General features: G+C 35.7%; 1 protein-coding gene across 4 annotated transcripts in view; it reads left to right on the top strand.

The window, feature by feature from the left end:
- The first annotated feature begins 10,064 nt into the window (after positions 1–10,064).
- The window catches only part of CCAR1 (cell division cycle and apoptosis regulator 1), a 41,721-nt gene continuing 29,371 nt past the window's right edge, over positions 10,065–22,414 (top strand). For 2 of the 4 annotated variants that reach the window (XM_006915569.3, XM_025049326.1), the window contains exons 1-4: positions 10,131–10,328; positions 11,444–11,566; positions 19,802–19,974; positions 20,378–20,422. In XM_006915569.3, coding sequence (XP_006915631.1) covers positions 11,494–11,566; positions 19,802–19,974; positions 20,378–20,422 — 291 coding nt within the window. In that variant the 5' untranslated portion in view covers positions 10,131–10,328; positions 11,444–11,493. Of the gene's footprint in view, positions 10,329–11,443; positions 11,567–19,801; positions 19,975–20,377; positions 20,423–22,414 lie in introns of all 4 variants that reach the window. The other 2 variants (XM_025049327.1, XM_015592233.2) reach the window with 2 other exon arrangements.

The following is a 22,414-nucleotide window of genomic DNA, read 5'->3' as shown; positions in this document are numbered from 1 at the left end:
TCAATAAATGCCAAAATGCTGGATTAAAGGGAATGAATCTGATTTTTTTTCACCTTTTTTTAAATTAATTTTTATTTTTCAATTAGTTGACATTTAATATTATTTTATATTAGTTTCAAGTGTATAGAATAGTGGTTAGACATTAATTTACAAAGTGATCCTCCTGATAAGTCTAGTACCTTGCAATGTGATCGCCTCAATAGAATTTTTTTGAACATCCGTGTGGTATTTACCCTTGTATGGACAAATCATCTTATTTAACCAGTTCTTTGTTCATGGCCATTTAAGTTTTCTCAGTCTTTTGAGTGTATATTTTTAAATGCTGTACCATTTTGCTAGCCCATCAGCAGTGGGATGATACAGTTTTTTAAAAATATGGTCTATCTGCTGGGCCTCACTTCCAACCAAAGTTATAATAACATAATTCTATATAACATTCATATATAATATCTATATTGCCAGATGGCCAACTGTCCTACAAGTACCTCTCAGAACTGAATGTAACATGCATCACATTCTACTTTGTCTTGGTCATCACTCAAAGTGTAAGCCTCTCTGATCAACTATCACCTCCTGAATGGTCACTCCCAAACTACTCTATACCATCTCCACTGACCCAACCATTTAGTCCTCGACCTTCCTTCTCATCCTTCCAAGGAATCCTGTGGAATTCCCACTCTGTGAGCAGCAATTTTCTTTTTGAACTGATCTTTTCTTTAAATGCATGCTCTAATCTCTTGTATAAAATGAAATCTTTTCCCCTGAAGGCATTGTTACTCTTGGAGCTTCACAAGTGGGAAAGCTTATCTGTCACACTGCACCAACCTCTGGATGGGGTTGAGGATGAAGGGTATTTTCCTTGTTTCTTAGTACTCTCCCTTTAAATTTACACTAGCTCTACCATGCTTCCCCTTTTCTATCACCTTCCTAAACATACCTCCTCATTCACTGATGACTTTGCCCTTGGCATACATTATTCTTCACTGCCCTAATTCTTGCTATCATTCTGGTTAATTTCATTGATCAAGTACATACGTTATCCAACACCTTCATGCATCATTTCCTTGATGTTATCTGGTCACCTCACCTTCTCTCTCACTTCACCAGAGCCTCCTACCCCCACAGTCAAAGAATGGAACATATCATCCCTTCAAACTCATTAGTCCAAACATATCATGACCTCTACATCTATATGTCCTGTTTTTCCAGTCGGCTGTTTCCATGTCACTTTTTCTACTTCATTGGAACTTCCATTGATCCTTCTCCTTTCTTCCTACGCAATCTTTCCCTTTCTATCTGGTTTATTTCCTGATTTTAGTAATTCTCTTGCTACCACTTTACATTCTGTTTCTAATCAGCACTCTATTTGAGGAAAAATATTTGGCCAAAAATCAATGAAAATCCCTTCTCCGTGCCAGGCATCAAATTTATTATTAGGCTATTTTATAAAGCCATGAATGAAAAATTCAGAACTTTAGGAGACAGATATTACTCAGAAGTATTTTTAAACAAAGACCTTTTATTTTCTTTAAAACATTTTTTAAAGTTATGTTTATGAAGGCATGATTTACATACAGTAAAATTCATCCTTTAAATGAGTGCTATGAGTTTTGACAAACATATATAGTCATATAACCACGATGACAATCAAGAGGTAGAACAGCGCTGTCCAATAGAAATCTAACAAGAGTTCAACCTGTAATTTAAAATTTTCTAGCCACACTTTAAAAAGTAAAAAAGGAACAGGTGAAATTAATTTTAATAGTATATTTTATTTATCTCAGTATATCCAAAATAGTATCATTTTAATATGGAATTAATCAATGAAATATTTTTTCTTTTTTGTACTAAGTCTTTGAAATTTAATGTGTATTTTATACTTACAGTACATCTTCATTCAGATGTTAAATTTTCATATGAAATACTTGATCTGTTTCATCAAATTTATACTTGAATTGTAGATACAAAGGTCCAAGTTATTCCAAATATACTTAAAAGTTTTCCAAAACTGAAGCAATTATCAATTTTTAAATTTAAATTTTAACCAATTAAAATTAAATTAATTCCTTGGTTGCAGTAGTCATATTTCAAGTGCCCAATATCTACACTGGTTAGTACCTATTGTATTGACTGGCTCAGATTGTAGTATATTTCAATCAGTTCCCAAAAGGTCCTAGTAACCTATTTAGTCAATTGCTTCCCCATATGGTTGTCTCTGGCAATGACTGAGCTGATTTTTTTCGTTTAGTAGGTTGGAATAGATTGGAAAAGGTCCCCTGGCATGCTAGCAGAATCCCAACTCTCATAGTCACATAGTCACAATTATCAGTGTCAACAGGATCTGCAATACTGTTTCTCTAATCCATTCAGTCTGTGTACACCTTTGAACCCCATTGTTCTCAAATGTTGATTGCCTTTTTCCTCAGAGAAGTAGAAACCACAGACTGAAAGTTTTCTTTTTCCCCTCTATAGCTTATAAATCTACCTTTACTTGCACCCATATTCTTCTTCTCAATACAATAAAAGAAATGTCCTTCCTCCAATCAAACGCTGATCCCTCCATGTGTACTTTCTGGCTTCTGACCCATCTAGCCTTCTCAGGGGCTTAACTTCTTAAGGAAAAAGTTATTTCTTTTTTCCTCTATAACTTCAGTCTCAATACTGGATCTTCTCTATTAGCATTTAAATATATTCTATTCTCTGGTATCATAAAACAAACAAAAAAACTGCTCTTCGACCCATATCCCTCTCTTAGCACCACCACTTTTCTCTCTTGCAGTCAGCCATTTTGTAAAATGGTTATTTACATAAGTTCCTCCCATTTTTTCTTACATCTAGGGCCACATCTAAGCCTCTATAACTTATGAGCTTTCCAAGAATCTATGGAAATATTAAAATATGAATAAAGCTATACCAAGTAAAAATTTTGAATTAGTATTCAAAATACTATCCACCAAGAGATAATAGAAATACAGGACAAAATAGCTTCCCTGGTGAATTTAATCAAATGTTTTTAAAAATTAACATCAATTCTCCTTAAACACTTTTAAAAGAGGTGAATGAAACACTTCCTAACTTATTCTACAAGCCAAGTATTACTCTGATACCAAAGCCAGTCAAAACACAAGAAAACTGTAGACCAATCTGTATACAAAAAGTCTAAACAAAATACTCGCAAACCAAATCCAGCGGCATATTAAAAGGAGTATAAACTATAACCAAGTGAGATTTGTCCCAGGAATGCAAGGATGAATAAATGTACAAAAATCAATCAATGTAATATACGATTTTAACACAATGAAAGAAAAATCCACATGATCATTTCAATTGATGGAGAAAAACCATTGGACAATATCCAAACCCTTTCATGATGAAAACAATCAATAAAGTAGGAAAAGAAGAGAACCTGCTCAACCTGATAAGGGCATCTGTGAAAAACCCACAGCTAAAATCATATTTAATGGTGAAAGACTGAAGCTTTTCCCTTAAAATCAGGAACGAGACAAGAGTGTCTATTTCATCATTTCTATTCAACATGTACTGGAAGTCCTAGCCAGGGCACTTAGGCAAAAATAAAAAAGGACTAAAAAGCATTCCAATTGGAAAGAAAGAAGTAATGCTATCTCAACTCACAGGTGACATGCTTACATATAGAAAATCCTAAAGAACACACACAACCACACACACACTTATTTGACAAAGTTGCAAAATACAAGATCAGTAGACTAAAATTAATTGTATTCCTATACGCTAGTAATAACTAATCCAAAAATGAAATTAAGGAAACTGTCTCATTTACAATAGCATCAAAAGAATAAAATAGTTGAGAAATAAATTTAACAAAGGAGGTGCAAAACCTGGACTCTGAAATTTATAAAACATGCTGAAAGAAATCAAAGAAAACTTAATAAATAGAAAGACATCTCATATTCATGGAATAGTTACTTAATATTGTTAAGATGGCAATAGTTCCCAAATTGATCTACAGATTCAATACAACCCCTACAAAAATTCAAACTGCCATTTTTGCAAAACTGAACATTCTGATCCTGAAATTCATATGGAATTACAAGAGACTCTGAAAAGCCAAAACAAACTTGAAAAAGAACAAAGTTAAAAATATCACATTTCTCAAAACTTTCTACGAAGCTACAAAAATTATAAAAAGTATGGTACTGGCATAAAGACAGACATCAGTGGAATAAGATTTAGAGTCCAGAAATAAATCTATTCATATATCATCAACCGATTTTTTAGTTCATTTTTTATTAATATTTTTTATTTTTCAGTTATAGTTCGCATACAATATTATATGTTTGAGGTGTACAACATCATGATTAGACATCTATATAACTCACAAAGTGATCACCCCAATAAATCTAGTTACCCTCTGACACCATACATAGTTATACCAATATTATTGGCTATATTTCTTATGCTATACTTTATACGTCCATGACTATTTTGTAACTACCCATTTGTAATTCTTTATCTTTTCCTCCCTTTTCACTAAACTCCCAACCCTCCTTTCATCTGGTAATCCTCAAAATGTTCTCTGTATCTATGAGTGTTCTTTTTGTTTATTTTGTTCTTTAGTTCCACACATATGTGCAATTGTGGCATTTATCTTCCTCTATCTCAGTTACTCCATTTAGCATACTACCCTCTAGGTCTATCATGAAATATCTTTTTTCATCCCATTACTTTTAAGGGGTGTGTCTTTTAATATGAAATGGGTCTCTTGTAGGCAGCCTATGTAAGGGTCTTGTTTTCTTAGCCATTCTTAGCTTTTTCTTGTCTGAGAAGCTCTTTATCTGTCCTTCGATTCTAAATGATAGCTTCGCTAGGTAGAGTAATCTCAGCTGTAGGTCCTGGGTTTTCATCACTTTGAATATTTTGTGCCAAACCCTTCTGGCCTGCAAAATTTCTGTTGAGAAATCGGCTGACAGCCTTATGAGAGCTCACTTGTAGGTAACTATCTGCTTTTCTCTTGCTTCTTTTAAGATTCTGTTTGTATTTAACCTTTGACATTTTAATTATGAGGTGTTTTGGTGTAGGCCTCTTTGGGTTCATCTTGTTTAGGACTCTCTGAACTTCCTGGGGTTGTATGTCTATTTTCTTCACCAGGTTAGGGAGGTTTTCTGTCATTATTTCTTCAAATAGGCTTTCAGTTCCTTGCTCTCTCTCTCTCCTCTTTCTGGTACTCCTATGATGTGAATGTTGTTACATTTGATGTTTTCCCAGAGGTTCCTTAAACTATTTTCATTTTTTGGGATTCTTTTTCTTGTTGCTCTTCTGATTGGGTGTCCTCTGCTACCCCGTTCTCTATGTCGCTGATTCGATCCTCCATTTCATCCACTCTGTTGATTCCCTCTAATGTACTCTTCGTCTCACATGTCATATTCTTCATTTTTCACTGGCTCCCTTTTAAGTTTTCCATCTCCATTTTTACATTTTCTATAGCTTTGTTAAAATCTCACTGAGTTTACCTACTCTTCCCAAGTTTCTTGAGTATCCTTATAACTAGTGTTTTGAACTCTGCATCTGGTACATTACATGTCTCCTTTTTGTGAATTCTTTTTTCTGGAGCTTTATTCTGTTCTTTCATGTGAAGATGATTCTTTCTCTCACCATTTTGGCTGCCTCCCTGTGTGTTTCTATGTATTATGTAGGGCTCCTAAGTCTCTACTGGTTTAGTAGAATGGTTTTATGTAATAGGTGTGCTATGGGGCCCAGTGGCACAGTCCTGGGAGGAGTCCAGTTGCAGGCCAGGTTCACCTACAGCCTATATACCTCCGGGGCCACCTGGTAAGTCATCAAGCAATCCACATATGGCTTTCACCCGTATTGGACTTACAGGTGCCTCGAGGTGCTAAGTCAGGAACCAAGGCTGGTTGCTACTAGTGCAGGGCCTTGGGGCTGCTTCTCAAGTGGTACAGGGCACACCAAGGCTAGATAATGCTTCTTTGAGTTTTCTGAGGCTTTGAGAGATTTTATGAAAGTATGCAGCAGGAGCCAAGGTAGCCCCCCTGATTCTTGATAGCCACACGCAGTTGTGAGACCTAGCTGTTTTGTCTCCGCCCCTCCTACTGTTTTGAGTGACCTTTTACTTTTGTCCCTAGTTGTAGGGCTTCTGTTCAGCCATACTTCAGGCAACTCCACGTGCTGGTTGTTCTGTAGTTTTGTTATAATTTTGGTGTGGTCACTAGAGGACGCATGCACAGCCTCTACCTTCTATGCCATCTTGCAAGAAGCTGATTCTACAGTCAATTGATTTTTGACAAAGATGCTGAGTCCATTCAATGGGAAAGAATAGACTTTTCAACAAATTGTTCTAAGACAACTGGATATCCACATGCAAAAGACTGATCTGGACTTTTAACTCATACCATATACAAATATTAGTTAACTTAAAATGGATCAGTGACCATAATGTAAAGCAAAACCATAAAACTCTAAGAAGAAAACATAGGAGTAAATTGTTATGACCTTGGGTTTGGCAGCAGATTCTTAGATATGACACCAAAAGCAAGAAAAACAGAAAAAAAAAAAAGATAAGTTCAATGTCAAGGAAAATCAGTAAGTTTTGTGTATGAAAAGACGCTGTTAAGAAAATGAAAAGCCAGAGAAAAAAATGGCATAGATGATAGAGGCTCTGTTCATCCCTCTGGCGACCAAATCAAAGTTGTGACGAAAATAAGGAGCAAACAACAAGGGAAAATCATGTGGGACGAACAAGCCATACAACTAGGGAGAAATCCAAGAAAACACCCTGCAATGGCAGAAGGTAGGACAACGGGGCGAGAACACAGGGCTTCCCAGTCTCGAGCTGCTGAGAGACAAAGACTGCGGTAACGGCAGCAGCAGATGCCACTTAAAGGGGCTGTGTCCACAAGCAGATTTTTGTGGCGCTGGTCCTGCTCACTCTGAGCACCAGTGCCGATTTGGCTGTGCAAAAGGGGGCACCAGGGACGTAGAGAGAGACATTGTCTGAGTGAGGGCCTAGGTGACTTGCTCAGTATAGAAGTGCCAGCAGTATTCTTGTTTCCTGTTGAGCCCACCCCACTACCAGTGCGCGGACAGAGCACTGCCAAAGCCGTGAAGTCATCAAACTGGATAACAGAGGTCGCTCCACCCAGAGGATTCCCTGAAACCCGGCCCCCCCCCCAACTCGCGGCCCCACCCAAGCCACACCCAGGTATATCCTCAGTGAGTCAGGTGCTCTTTGCTGAGACTCACACTGGAGGAGGCAGCTGGCCTCGGTTTCTGGTGTGGCCTTTTGAGGCAACTTAAGCACAGCATCTGTGGATTGCTGGCTGAATCTTAACAGGCTCTATAGGGTTAGAGGCTTCTTTGCTTACTACACAGAAACAGACACGGAAAGGAAGCCAAAATGGGAACACAAAGAAACAGATACCATATAAGAGAACAGAACAGAGATCCAGATATAATGGAGTCGAGTAATCTAACAGATGCAGAGTTCAAAACACTGGTTATAATGATGCTCAATGAACTTTTGGGAAGTGTAGATAAATTCAAAGAGATAAAAAACATAAAAATGGAAATTGAAATTATAAAAGAGAATCATTCTGAAATGAAGAACGCATTATCTGAGATAAGAAGTATATTAAATGGAATAAACAAAGTGAATAAAGAGGATGAAATGCCCTATCTAGAGGACAGGAAAGCCAAGGACACTCAGTCAGAACGGCAAGAAAAAGATGGCAAGACTATAGAAATAATTTAAGGAGCATATGGGACACTATTAAAGGTCAAAATATCCATTTGATTGGAGTACCTGAAGGAAAACAAGATGTTGATTAACTATTTGAAGAAATAATGATGGAAATCTTTCCTAACCTGGTGAAGGAAATGTACATACAACCCCAGGAAGCTCAGAGAATCCCCAAAACCAGGAATCCAAAGAAGCCCACACCAAGACACATCGTAATTAAAATGCCAAAGGTTAAATACAAAGAAAAAAATCTTAAAAACAGCAAGAGAAAAGCAGATAGTTAACTACAAGAGAACACGCATAAGAGTGGCAGCTGATTTCTCAAAAGAAACTATGCAGGATAAAAGAGCTTGGCACAAAATATACGATGTGACAAAGATCCAGGATCTACAACCAAGAATACTTTTTCCAGCAAAGCTATCATTTAGAGTCGAAGGACAGATAAAAAGCTTCCCAGACAAAAATAAGCTAAAGGAATTTATCAACACCAAGCTAGTATTACAGGAAAAGTTGGAGGAACTTCTTTAAGAAGAAAAAACGTATCAAAAATAGGAATAAAGAATGGTAACAACTATATTCCTATCAATAAGTACCTCAAATGGAAAAGAATTAAGTGCTTCAACTAAAAGATAAAGTGGATGAATGGATAAGAAAACAAGACCCCTACATGCTGTCTACAAGACACTCACTCCAGATTAAAAGATATACACAGACTAAAAAGAAGGAGGCGGAAAAACATTGTTTTGATGAAACTAGAAGGTATTTAAGTCAAAGATAAACACTACGTTATTTCACTTCTATGTGGAATCTAAGGAATAAAAAGAACAAACTACTCAAAAACAGACTTACAAATATAGTGGACAATTTGGTGACAGACAGAGGGAGGATTGGAGGGCTGGGAGAATGGGGTGAAGGGTTTGAGAATACAAATTAGTAGCCGATGGATGGTCACGGGGATGGGGAGTATGGCATAGATAGTGCAGTTAGCATTAATACATTGGCGAGGTGGAGGGTCAGGAGAGGGAGGAAGCAATTAGGATTGTTTCATGAACTATATAGATGTCTACCTAATGTACTTTATACATGAAACTAATTAAAATAAACTTAAAAAAGAAAAAATGGTTAAAATGATAAATTTTGTTGTATATATTTTACCACTCCCAAAAAGGATGCCAAAAAGGGGGGGAGATCAAAGAACTTAAATAGACATTTCTCCAAGGAATATATACAAATGGCAAAAAGAGTCTCGACATTATCAGTCATTAGGGAAATACTAATCAAAACCACTTCATAACTATTAGAATAACTATATTTTTACAGGCAAAATAACAAGCGTTGAAGAGGATGTGGTACATTGCTCTTGGGAATGTAAACTGGTGTAACCGCTATGAAAACAGATTGGCAGTACCTCAAAGTACCTTTAGAATGACCATGTGACTCAGAATTCCACTCATAGGCATACGGATGAAAATTGAAAACAAGAGTTCAAACAAAAATTTGTACGCAAATGCTCATAGCATCATTAGTCACAATAGCTCCAAAGTGGCGAGCACCGGAATGATCAAGGGACAACTGAATAAACAAAATATATTACCTATTTAAAGGAACAGTTTTAGCCATAGAATGAAGTACTGATACACAGTATAACATGAATCTTGAAAATGTGGTAAGTTATAGAAGCCAAAACACCAAAGGCCATATAGTATATGATACAAATAACATGAAACTTCTAGGACAGGGACAGCTGTAGAGACAAAAAGCTGATTATTGGATGCCAGGGGCTGAAGGGAGCAGGGATTGAGCGACAGCTTAATGGGGGTGGACATGATGATAGTTGTACCTTATAAATACAGTGTACAACATAAAATATTTTAAACAGTGACTTATATGTTAAGTAAATCTTATTTCAATTTTTAAAAAACGATACAGGATCTATTAATTTTTCCAAGTAAGTGAACGAGATAGGAAAAGTGAGAGAAGGGGAGAGAGGGGGGAGGGGAAGGAGAGAAGGAGGGAGAGAGACAGGAAGGGAGAGAGGAGGAAAGGAGAGGGGAGAGAGAAAGAGAGAAAGAGAGAGAGAGAGAGAGAGAGGAAGGAGGGAGGAACCGAGCACGCGAGCGAGATAGAAACACAAAATGGCGGCCAAGCTCATGGGATCACGTGACTTTCAATTCTTTTTCTTCCCTTAGAGTAGCCTTTTCCAGAGCTGGCGCAGAGACACAAGCCAGCTCATTGTTACGCGAAGCCAAGGTAACCCTTTGTACGCGCGCTGCCCTTCTAGCCGCGTAGTGAAAGGGGTGAGCGTATTGAAGGCGAGCTCTGGAGCGCGCACGTAGAACGTAAAGCCCAAGAGCCGGCAGTCGGATGGGGAGGAGCCGAGAGGCGTGGTGGAAGAGGGAAGTTGGCGCATGCGCTTAATGCTGACGGGTTTGAAATGGCTTCGGTGTTAGCTGTGACCCGATTCAGGTGAAGATCTGGTCTTCGCAGTTGCGGCGGCGGCGGCCGCGGAGTCGGAGTTCTTAACGTTCTATCGGATCCGCAGAAGGGCCAGGAGTGGCCGTTTTGGTAGCACGGCGTCCGCAGGCTGGCGACGGTGGGGTTCTCGTGGGACTGGGACGGGAGGGACGCGGTCCCTTTTGTGCGGGTCGGAGCAGGCCCCGCGCGGCCGGCCCCTCCCCCACCCTCACTTTTTCCCCGCCGCTCCTCAGGTGCCCCCAGCGCCCCTCAGCCGCGGTCTCGCGTTCCCGGAGGGATAGCCGACGGCAGTCTCTTGCTCCCGACCCGCTCCGGCTTTAGCACTACTGGACTCCGGCCCAGGGCGTCGGGGCGGCTCGTGACGGCGTGGGTTTTGGGAGATGGAGGCTTTCTCCGCCCTTCCCAGGGGTTAAGGGGACCAGGGCTCTCAGTATCCCCCTCTTGGTCTTTTGCCCAGTCTTTTGGGAAGGAGGATTACGCCTTCCCTCGTCTGCGGCCCGCTAGGAGCTGGGGCTGGAGGAAGATGGATGGCAGAGCTCTGGCCCCTCCAAGTCGCGGGTGCAGGAGCGGGTGCGCGGTCTGAGATCTTCGCCTTTTGTGGCTTTTTTTTTTTTTTTTTTTTTTTTTTTTTTTTTTTTTTTTTTTTTTTTTTTTTTTTTTTTTTTTTTTTTTTTTTTTTTTTTTTTTTGAGGGAGGGGTTCTTCGCGATTCTTCTTTAAAGGGCATCCGTTATTTCAACTGTCTTTCCCCTCGAGGGAGGGGAGAGAAAAGGAACCCCCAGTTTCTTACCTACTTAAGAAAGTATGGAAATGTTCGTTATTTAAATGATAATACCTTTATTCGATGTCTCTAAATTTCCGTGATTGGTTTTACCACTTTCAATCCACAGCTCATTGCCAAAAGAAACAGGCAGGCTATATTTCATTTGAACAGAAAATTATACTTCTTATTAGGTATTGGATAGATAACAGCAGATGGCCTTCTGTTTAAATGTGACACTTTGTAGTCCCAGGAAGAAGTGCCATTCTTGTAAGTCAATCCCTAATGTCATATACTGAAGCAGGATACTTAGGATGAACTACTTGATGTAAAATTTTTTGCTGCGTATCGGATATTCAGCTGCCCCTTGTTATTTATACTTTGGTCTACGAAGATGTCCTTGACAAATTAAACATTTCTTTTGTGATATTTTTAGTTTGGTCGAACTTTAAAATGTGTATCCTTTTTTAATAGATCGCTGCTGTAGAAGACAGACAAACGAAGGTTTTTTTCCCCTTTTCATCATGGCTCAGTTTGGAGGACAGAAGAATCCGCCATGGGCTACTCAGTTTACAGCCACTGCGGTATCTCAGCCAGGTCAGACTAGTGAACACATGTACTATAAAGAGGGAAGAGGCATGTTATAACTATGTGAGTTAGGTTATGCATAATATTGTATAATGTTCGCAAATGATGTATCTTTTAATTTTGTCTGTGAAGCACCTTTTTTAAAATTCCTGGATCTACTAGCGAAAAATCTGTTTTAAACAGTTTGGACAGTTTTATAGTTTTTTCAAATATTAAATTAACTTTTAATTGATTTAATTATGTTAGAGGTTGGCAGCCACTCATTCATTCGTGTTTCCGTCATTAGGCATATTGTCAGTATTCTGAAGTTTTACAGTTAACCCTTGAACCAAGGAGAAGGATTAGGGATGTGGAATCCCCTTCCCCCAGTGGATAATCTCTGTACTACTTTTGACTCCCCCAAAACATTAACCTAACTACTAATAGCTACTATTGACTCGAAGCCTTGCTGATAACATAGACAATACATTTTGTATGTTATATATATTGTAGAACCGTATTTTTACAATAAATTACTCTAGAGGAAAATGTTAAAATAATAAGGAAAATATGTTTACAGTACTGTACAAAGTTTAAAAAATCTGTGTATAAGTGGGCCTCCACAGTTCAAGGCTCAACTGTGTTTTGAAATAAATATATTAAAAATTCATGTTTTATGAAAAATTATACATGATTTTGATAGTTTGAGTTTAAAGTAGAAGAGTCAACTCTAAAGTATTTTTCAAGCAAAGAAAAAAGATAAAAGATCAAATGAATATTTACATTTTCAAAATAAAGTCAACAAAAAATGTCATTGAAAATGTTCGTTTAGTAAGTTTCTTCCCATTCATTTTAGGAAGACTATTTTACCATTTCCTGATTTGTGGTTTGAACATTAAATAAGTTTCCCAAGGATTCTACAGAATGAAAATTTGAGTTTCTTTGAGTACCCAGAAAAGCTGCAGCTTGTTGTTACTTTGAATATTTTTTTATTTATGACATGTCTGATAATAGTTCTTTGCTGCATTTTACTTATAATATTTATTTTGTAATTTGAGAGCAATTGCAGACACACTGTGATCTAACTTGGCTGTTCTAAAATTTGATGGATGTGACTATCTAGTTATGTAGGTGACCTCCTTAAAGAAATGGAAACTTTGGGGTTTTTATTTTAATTACTCTTGATTTGGAAAGAATTAAATGATCAACAGTTACTTCTGCAGGCAATTTGAAAATAATATGAAGTAATAGTTATAGATTATATTTAATTCAGACCCAAGCATTGTTTCTCTGTGTTAGATAATGGAAAATCTGGTATTGACTTGGTTTTAATGAAACAGGAATTATTAGCAGTTTCTCTATGTCTAGAAGCAAGTGCTGCATATAGGTATTTTGGTAAACTGGGCATGTTTTACTTGGGTTTTTCTACATATAATTTGTTTTAAATTCATATCTGTATTGTTTCAATACAGTAGCTGTTACGGTGGAATTCCATTGTCTATAGGTCTTAACATTTATATTATAAATGCTTAAATGTATGTTATATTCTGTTATTTTTATTTGAAGACTAAGAAAAGACACACCAAACGTTTATTAGACTTGTCAAAAGTCAGTAGTAAATATAGGTCTCTCTTTTAATATTTGGCAGTAGCATCCAAACGTAAATAATGGGATATATGTAAGCAGAACTTGTATTTGTGCTGTAGAAAATTATTTTTGGATTTTCTTGGACATAACATTGATCACAGTTTTTCAAAATGTAAAATTTTATTGATGCATCATGACTTGAATAAGTAGGCAAGTATCAGCATCTACACATAGCTTTCCTATAAAAATCCCAGAATAGGCTCTAAATGTCACTCTCTTGTGACATTGATTTTATTATAATATTTAATTTCTGGGCGCTCTATTTTAGGCTGCTCGATATTTTTTTGCTTTTATTTTAAAGCCTTTGTGACTAGTCATTATGTCATCTTATTAGAACTAATTCTCAGAACCAAGCAAATTTCTGTCAAAGTTAATTTTTTATCAATTCTAAGGCAATTAAATGTCTTATTTACACCTCATCTCAAGAGAACATTTCAACCTAAGTTTTGTCCTGGCAGCTTTAAATGCAGTTTGAGAAAAAATTTCAACAAAGGACATTAAGAGGACTTAATTAGGATAATGGTGTAGGTACCAGTTTTACTCTATTAAAAAGATGCACCCATTGAAATATGCCAGATATATTAGTTTCAGAGGCCACTGTCATAAGTCAAATGACTATGCAACAGAAAAAGGTTAACAATAATTGAACTCTAATGAAATATTTTGATTTTTGTGCCTATATTTTCTGATCATTTTCTCCTGAGTAATATAAAAATGATCACTATTCCTTTTTGTATATCAACTTAACATGGTTTTGTTTAGTTAATGGCTTTTTAAATCCATTTTCTAGCAAGATTATTTTGCATTTGTACTATAAAAATTCTCAGCTAACCTTGATTTGAATATTTCAATGCATTCACACAGATAACATGTAAAATAATATTAAAAACTTCCAGTAAAGGCATGCACACTAGCAGTTTATTGCTGAAATCTGTTGTAAAATTAAAGATCTGTATTTGAATTGTTTCTGATTAATTTTAATACTAAGTCTGTTCAGTTAAAGGGAATAATTCCTAGGTGTCATCACATCTCATCTTTAATTTTCTTTTCCTTTAACTGCCATATACAATTACATATGAAACTTTGCTTTTTCCCTTTTGAAAATGCCTGAGTATACTCCTTTATTTTACATTTAGGTCCTTTGCACTTCACATTTGGATAACTGCATCAATAGCAGCTTTCTCTTGCTTTCATCATCTATGCCAAAGTCTCATCTAACTTTCATGCTCTTCTATACCTTTCCCAAATCTTTGTATTTTAATCCATAGTGCTTACCACAAATCCTTCACTTAAGTCAGGAAACTGTTTTCCACATCTCTCAGTTGGTGGTGATGCTTTATATTTATTATCCTTTATTTAATTCTAACTACTTTTATTCACTTTCTTCTCTTACTGGATATGCTCCAATGTATTTATCAGTTGTGATATTCTTAAAGCATAATTTTTATTTAAAATTCAGAAATTTTCAAAGCTGAATGGGGCTTGAGCTATAGATTCTGTCTCAACTCCTTTTTCTACATGAGGAAAGGTGAAGAAATTTGTTTGGATCTTACAGAAGGTCATAGGAGAATCAATGTTAGGATCTCATTCTTCTGCAAAATTATCTTCAAGGACTTTTAGAATACAGTTCAGATTCTTTGGAATGGCATTCAAACGGCATTCTGTCTTTCCAGCCCTGTTTCTCATTTATCCCACACTGAAATACTTGTTCTTAATATTTACCCTATATTTTCGTCTCCTAACTGAAGTGCCGTGGTACATGTTTACGGAGAGTCATACTTGGGACCAGAGCTTGTAGGTTTGAAAACTTAACAGTTTTCTGTTGTGTAAAAAGATGTTGAAAGAATCACTGATTGAATTTTTAAATAGCCCTAAGATGAATTATGTTGACTAGGAATACTTTCAGTATATTTGACTCAAAATATTTGCATGTGTATCTGCATATAATTGCAACAGTATTAAAGTGTGCGGATGGATTAGCAGATTCAGACATATTTTCTTACCCATTTCTTTTGACCGTTCGTAAGGTGATTGTATTCTGGCTATAGAGAAAAATGAACTAGAGCAGGAGTTAAAATAGTGATATGTGGTGCTTTTAACACAAGGGCTTGACACTATTATTAATATAAGTGTTTTAATTATGACTCCATTTTTGCTGCCTCTTCATCTTTTAAAACCCCAGTCTCTTGAATCAGTAGCTCAGATTCTTAAATTCCAAGAAATAATAGCTGATGTACCATGTATACTTATACTAGTTATCTCTTGATAGAGTTGGATGTTTCCAACTCATTTGGTAGAAAAGGAAGATTGCTATTGGTGTGGGCTTAACCCTGTTTAAAGTAGTGATGCTATGTAATAGCTAGTTGTTGCAAACATTCCTCTAAGAGTGAAAAAATGTGCATAAAGTCAATTAAAGCTCATTGTTCATTTTTCTTCATCCTCTGAGCGTGTCTTACTTGTGCTCTCTTCCAGTGAGAGCTATATTAACATACTAAACTGTGAACCATTGAGTGCCCCATCTCCATTCTGAGTTGAGTGTGCAACTCATGTTTATGTAGTTGTGGCTTCTCTTGCATTGTGTGTTTCATTTCTGGGAAATAATTTTGATCTATTAAAGTTAAAAATGGAAGTAAAATTGAAAGTTCAAATATTAACTTTGGGTGGTACAGACTCCTTGAAAGAAGTGAGGTCAAAAACTAGGTAAATATCAGAGGCAGTTAAGGATGGAAGAAATCACATGACATTATGAATGGTATCAACTTCCTGGGAGGGTTGACCAACAATTATTTGAATAGTAGTAGCTAGAAGAGGTTATGGCCAGAATCATTAGTCATCATTTTGGTAAACTTTAAGAGAATGGAAGAACTATTGTCTGCTACTGTATTAACCTTTATAGAGCCTGTAAGAACCCAGTGTAACTGACTTAGTTACCACTTTGCCTCTTCGTTATAGAAACACTGTTCACTGAGATCTTTCCTCTGATGATGGATGTATTCTATATCCTCATTGTCCAATAGGGTCGTCACTAGCCACATGTGGCTATTGAACACTTGAAATGTAGTTAGAGTGACTGAGGAACTGAATCTCTTATTTTATTTAATTTCAACTAAATTGAAATAAGCCACATAAGGCAGATGGATGATATATCAAACAATGCAGTTATAGAATATTACAGCACTTGGACTATATTACATTTAAAATCCTATTTTATGCCTTAATTTCTTTTTTTAAAACATCTTTTTGACTTTATTTATTTTGTAACTGGAAGTTTATACTTTTTCGCCCCTTAATTTCTTTTTCTTATTAATGCCTTAATTTCTTATTCTTAAAAGGTAATGAATGTTTCCAGTCATTGAGTACATTATGAGCTTAGAATAGAACCTCAAAAGCCACAGCAATGGATTGGCTGCATTGTCTGATTGTAAGAAAGTTACCTGTGCATGGGGACATCAAAGGTTTTGTATTCGTATGAATTCTAATCTTTAGAATCACTTCTTAGGAAGAATATTGAGTAGAAGATGACATTTAGAAGACTTTTTCACTTGGCTTTATAAGTATTTTAGTAAACCCACACGTTATAAAGAGAATCCCCCATATCTTCATGTTGTTTTTCTCTTCAAATAGCATGATATTCCTTTTGAACATTTATCAGTATATTGAAAATTTAAAGGAGAAAGCATTGTTTGACTAGTGCTTTAAATAATTTTGCTAAGGCAAAAAAATGAAGTTTCTCAGGTCAGTTTGAGGTTTTGAATTTTATTATTTTAGAAGGATGACTCATCTTAGTAAAGATAGGGCTTTAAAGTATAATTGTAATAGGGATTTTAAAATTTAATAGTGAATTTGATAAGATCAAAGGACAACAGACAAGGGACAAGCCCTTTTGTGTTTTAATGGTGTATTTACTGGTATTCAGTAAATAAGAACTACCAGTATGTCATAACATGAATGCTTCAATTATATGAAACTAATTTCACTTTTTTAGAAAGTAGTATTTTTTACATTTGTCATTGAAGGTTTAAGAACATTTAGAGCTTAAATTTATCTAACTGGTAGCCTGTGGTCATTTAGGGCTCATTTCATAGGTTTGTCTGTGGAATATTGCTACGTAGTGATAAATATATCTGTTTCAGATGGATCATGAGACTTTCAACAATTGTATGGAATCAGATAAATGAACAGACTGTTCCACTGTGGATAATGAAAAGAAATCTCTGACTGACAAGTGTTTGGCCACTTATGTAGAGAGAAAGATTAAATCAGAGGTTAATAACTGTGCTTTGCAAGTTATAGAATTGTCTTGTGGAATTTATAATTCACAAGAAAAGTGGAGAATGCTATATACAAATATGCAAAGATAGTTTTTCAGATGTTCACAAAAGAGAGCATTAATATTAGTGAAATATACAAATGTAAATGATTTTTAAAAGAGCTATATTACAGACATAAAAGCCACAACCACATGCACAGTGATTTTACAAAATTTGGATTGACTAATGTTGTGAAGCAACTACTAGAATGTAAATTTCCTTCCCGTAAATTTCTCCTAGCAATTGAATCCTTCATAACCAATTAATCTGTTTATAGTTTCTGATTCATCACATTGACTATCAACAGTAGAAAAGAGATGTATGGTAATCAGTTATCATCCTACCTACTTAGTGCTGGTCTGCTGTATGCTGCCAGAATCCAGAACACCTAGAAAAGCTATAGGAGAAAAAAATAGACATTCTGAGATATTGGCTCTGAGCCATTCTGCTATGGCAACTGTCACTACTTTCCAAAGTTCTAGAAATTGGTACCCACAGAATGAAATAGCAGATCTAAGGTCAGAGCTCAAGTGGGTGAAGGAGATGAGTATATTTGAATCATGCATGTTAACTTTTATCAAATGCAGAACATGCTAATCTTAGAATTTAAAATATTAATTTTTCCTAGGATTTTTAGCTGTCTTGTGTTTACATGAGAATTTTGCTTCGATTACCCTAGAATGGTGAAAGTTTGGAACTTCTAGTCTGCAATTTTGCATACAGTTTCAGAAGGTTAATAGGACCCACCCGTTAGAATCTATGCCCTAGATTTTGATACTTTTTTCTCTGTTCTCATTGCACTTAACCTCGTTTTGAACTTACATTGGTGTTTAGATGTTCCCCACTTTTTCTATTTAAATTCATTTAGTTTATCCTGGTTTCTCCTTTTGCCCATCTGTGACATCTGATTTACCTTAAACACAAAAGAGGAAAGATTAATGGTTTGGCACTATATATTTAGGACATTTAGAAGGTTTTTTCCCCCACTTTAGGTTCTCCTTTTTCTTTTTCCTCCTTTAAAAATGTTTAACAATCAGTTTTTTACAGGGAATAATTTGTTATTTAAAACAATCCCAAACATGATCTCAGGATTTTTTGTTCGTTTGTTTGTTTTTAGCCTTACTTTGTTGTTGGTTTGTTTTAGTTTTAAGTAAAATGAATCCGTACTCTTAAATAATTGATGAGGAACCTCACACTTCAATAGATTTTCTGGGATATTTTAGACTAAGTGATTTGGTTAGTTCATTAATGCTCTCTGTTTCTGTAAAGCATAATGTTATTTTTATGTGGTTAACTAATAGCTATAGAGCAGCTTTTTTTTTTTTTTTCTTTTTCAAGTTATTCTCAGATACAGACATGGTGCTTAGGAAAAGGGAGTGTTCCATGAACAAATATTGATTTTATGGCAGCCTCTTTGAAATACATAATACTTACTATGTTATATTAAAGGTTCTAAGAAATTCTTCAGTAAATATAAGTACTTAATTTACTGTTCTTTTTTTAACTTTTTAAAACTTGACCCACTTTTTTCAAACTTTAATGCTCTGGGGAGCTTGTCATTATTCCAGGAGCTATAGTTTTGGGAAGTATAGAGCTAGACCACAGTTTTTAGTTGATTACCTTTTTTGCATTTAATGGAATTGCATAAAAGCATCAAGTAAAATCTTTGTGTTCTCTTCACCTTTTAGCCCTGCCTAAGCGTACATTAAACATTAAGTACCTAAATGTGTCATTCTGAGCCCTTCCCCCAATTATTTGGCTTAAGCAAATGATTATAAATCACTATGTGGTTAATTTTATCTCTCATTGCTCAGTACAATGGTGCACTAAGATTAAAAACTTTTTGTGCTTTTAAAGTGTTACTTTTTCCTGGTTTTACAATTCTTTAATGCAGAGTAGAAGTGCATGAAAATTCTGTCTAGTGGGAAATTTTAAGGGTGCATCACTTCCAGCAACACTGTCTTTAATATGTAATTCTCATCTGTTTGAACGTAAAACAGTAAATTTTATAGCAAAATATGATAATTTATTTTCTGCTATTTCTAAAAATACTGCTCGAGAGTACTTTAGCTTCTTGTCTAGGTAGGTTGGTTGGGTTCATTCTGTAGTTTAATTTTGTAGATTAATATTTTCTTATATAAAGCCATTGAATTGGACATGAAACAGTTAAATTCAACAGGCCTTCCTGAAAATTTTTCCTTAGGTTCTTAGTAGACCATAATGCATAACCAAGCAGTCATGAAAAATTCCTACAAAGGATCCAAATAATCTTGATTTCTTTTTTTCCCCTTTCTAAATCTCATTTTAGCTGCATTGGGTGTTCAGCAGCCATCACTCCTTGGAGCATCTCCTACCATTTATACACAGCAAACTGCATTGGCAGCAGCAGGCCTTACCACACAAACCCCAACAAACTATCAGTTAACTCAAACTGCAGCACTGCAGCAACAAGCTGCAGCTGCAGCAGCTGCATTGCAACAGGTGAATCTTTAATAGTTTTTGATGTGTGACATAGAAAACAGATCTGAGTAGCGTGGGTGGGTACCTTCACTTTTTAAAGAATGAATAATTGTGAATTTTTTCTTACGCTTGTTTTTTCTGGTGATAAAAATTATATATGCCCAGGGCATATAGAGAAGTATAGTTGCATAGTCAAAATTTTTAAATTGGGCAGTTCTTATAACTTAATTATTTGAACAAAATTTAGTTCTTAATGGATCCTAGAGTATAAGTAAGCACTATTTTATTTGTTTTAGATGTCATTGAGCAGTTCCAGAAAATTTATTTTTAGTTTAATTCTGATTATGTATTTGTATGTACGTATATCGCTTTTTGAGAATAAATAAAACTAATTCATATTTTTCTTTGAAAAAATTTTTTCCAGCAATATTCACAACCTCAGCAGGCCTTGTATAGTGTGCAGCAACAGGTTAGTTTAAATCTTCCATGTTAAAAATTTGTTTTAAAACCATGTGTTTCAAATTCAATTTATATAGATTTTATTTCTTGTCAGCTACCTTAATGTATGATTTGAATTCTTTTGGGATATGGAAAATGACGTAGGTAAAAAAAGAGTGTGTACAAGGGAGAAGAAGATAGGAAATAAGTCCTGAAAACCTAAACTAGCAGCCAGGGTTTGTCGCGTGTTTCTAAGAAAGCATGCAGAGGATAATCTGGGAAGAATCGCTCTGTTTCTGAGTCCTTGGCTCATTACTCCTATCTGGAGCCTCTAGTCCTACTGTGCTGTACTAGATCACATGTTAGAATGAAAAGCTGCTTTTTCCCGTTTGAAGCCTAAACCTTAAACCATTGGCTTTCAGCCTTTATTTTTTTTAAGCAACACAACCCTCTTCCCGACCCCCCTCCAATGAAATTGTGTATTGAAACAATATACAAAATACTAAAACCAAGTTGTTGAAAATGGGAGGAAGCCTCCCCATGTAGTTCCCATCCCTGCTCCTAAGGCACGTTTGAACAATATGAAAACTCCTGACTTAGACTAAAAGTGAGTTTCTTTAGCCCCTTTATCCTAGGTTTATACTAAAAATATAAATGATGGTAGGAAGAGATAAGAAAAATAACCCAAGGAGAAGCTTGTCAAGGAAAAAGTCTTCATCTGCTGAAATCTAGATAGGTTCTAGCCTAAGCACCCATTCTAGGCTTTTCCAGGGCTAAGAGATAGTCTTCATTCCTTCTCAGTACCTTTAAGAAGCTTTAGGAAAATATAACAGTCAGGAGAGGGAAAAGGAGATATACGTGAAGGGGAACAAAAACTTGCATCCAAAGACACTGTGGAGAAACATGAGGCTTCTCAATTCATAAACTCATCCCTAGGTCCATGTCTTAGTTTCATCCTTGGCTTAAGTCCTTTGGTGCTTAAGAAGCATTGCATTTTCCCTGAAGGTTACAATACTCCATTAATAATTGCTTTAAACTAAAAATTGACAAGAGATGTCAAAGTTTGCTATCTTGTTTTCAAAATACCTTAGGTTTATTTTAGTTCCGTTATGAAATACACTATTAAAGATTATGTGTTAGATTGAACCATATGGAAATAGCAATAACTCAAATGATCTCTGATTTACAGAAAAATAGTGATTTGATCGATTTAACTTCCAATATGTGGTGACCCCAGGTAAACTGAGTGTTTTGAATTAGAATTTTAAATAGGTTCTTTTAGCCTAGTTTAAGTCAAGTTTCTATTCCAGAGTTTTAAAATTTTCCCTCTTCATACCAAATCTTTTATTTTCTAATAATATTTCCCTTAGCTATTGCTAGAAAAACTATGTCAATTTGTATGGTTTTTTATCATTCTCACGTGGTAGCAAATCAGACCATCAGCAGTGCTTCTCATTTTAGGGGGATATTAGATAGCTGGCTCTATTTTTATTTATTGTTTTCAATTATAGTTGATATTCAGTATTAATTTATATATTAATTTCAGGTGTACAACGTAGTGGTTAGACTAAAATTTATATAATTTATTGAATGATCTCCCTGATAAGTCTAGTACCCACCTGGCATCGTATACGATTACAATATTATTGACTATATTCCCTATGCTGTACTTTACATCCCGTGACTATTTTGTAACTACCAATTTGTACTTCTTAATCCCTTTAGTTTTTTCACCCAGCCTCCCTGCACACACACACACCCCGCATGTTAATCAGTGATATTGATGATACCGAAGCATGGTAATTAACACGTGGCAGAACTAGAAATCTACCCCACTAGAGAGTTGTGGGGTTTTTTTGTGGATGTTATTCCTGAAGGAAAAAGATAAATTTCTTTATTGTTATTGAAAGAGTTATATATCAGGTCTGCAGTTGTCTGATGTAGTTGTTTAAAACCTTAAATCTAATAAATGACCTTCTGTTATTTTTCACATATTTCTTAATTAGAAATAAAGTACCTGTTT

The sequence above is a fragment of the Pteropus alecto genome, unplaced genomic scaffold (genome assembly GCF_000325575.1).
Source record: "Pteropus alecto unplaced genomic scaffold, ASM32557v1 scaffold155, whole genome shotgun sequence".
In the NCBI taxonomy this organism is placed as follows: Eukaryota; Metazoa; Chordata; class Mammalia; order Chiroptera; family Pteropodidae; genus Pteropus; species Pteropus alecto.
This window is presented reverse-complemented; position numbering and strand designations above follow the sequence as displayed.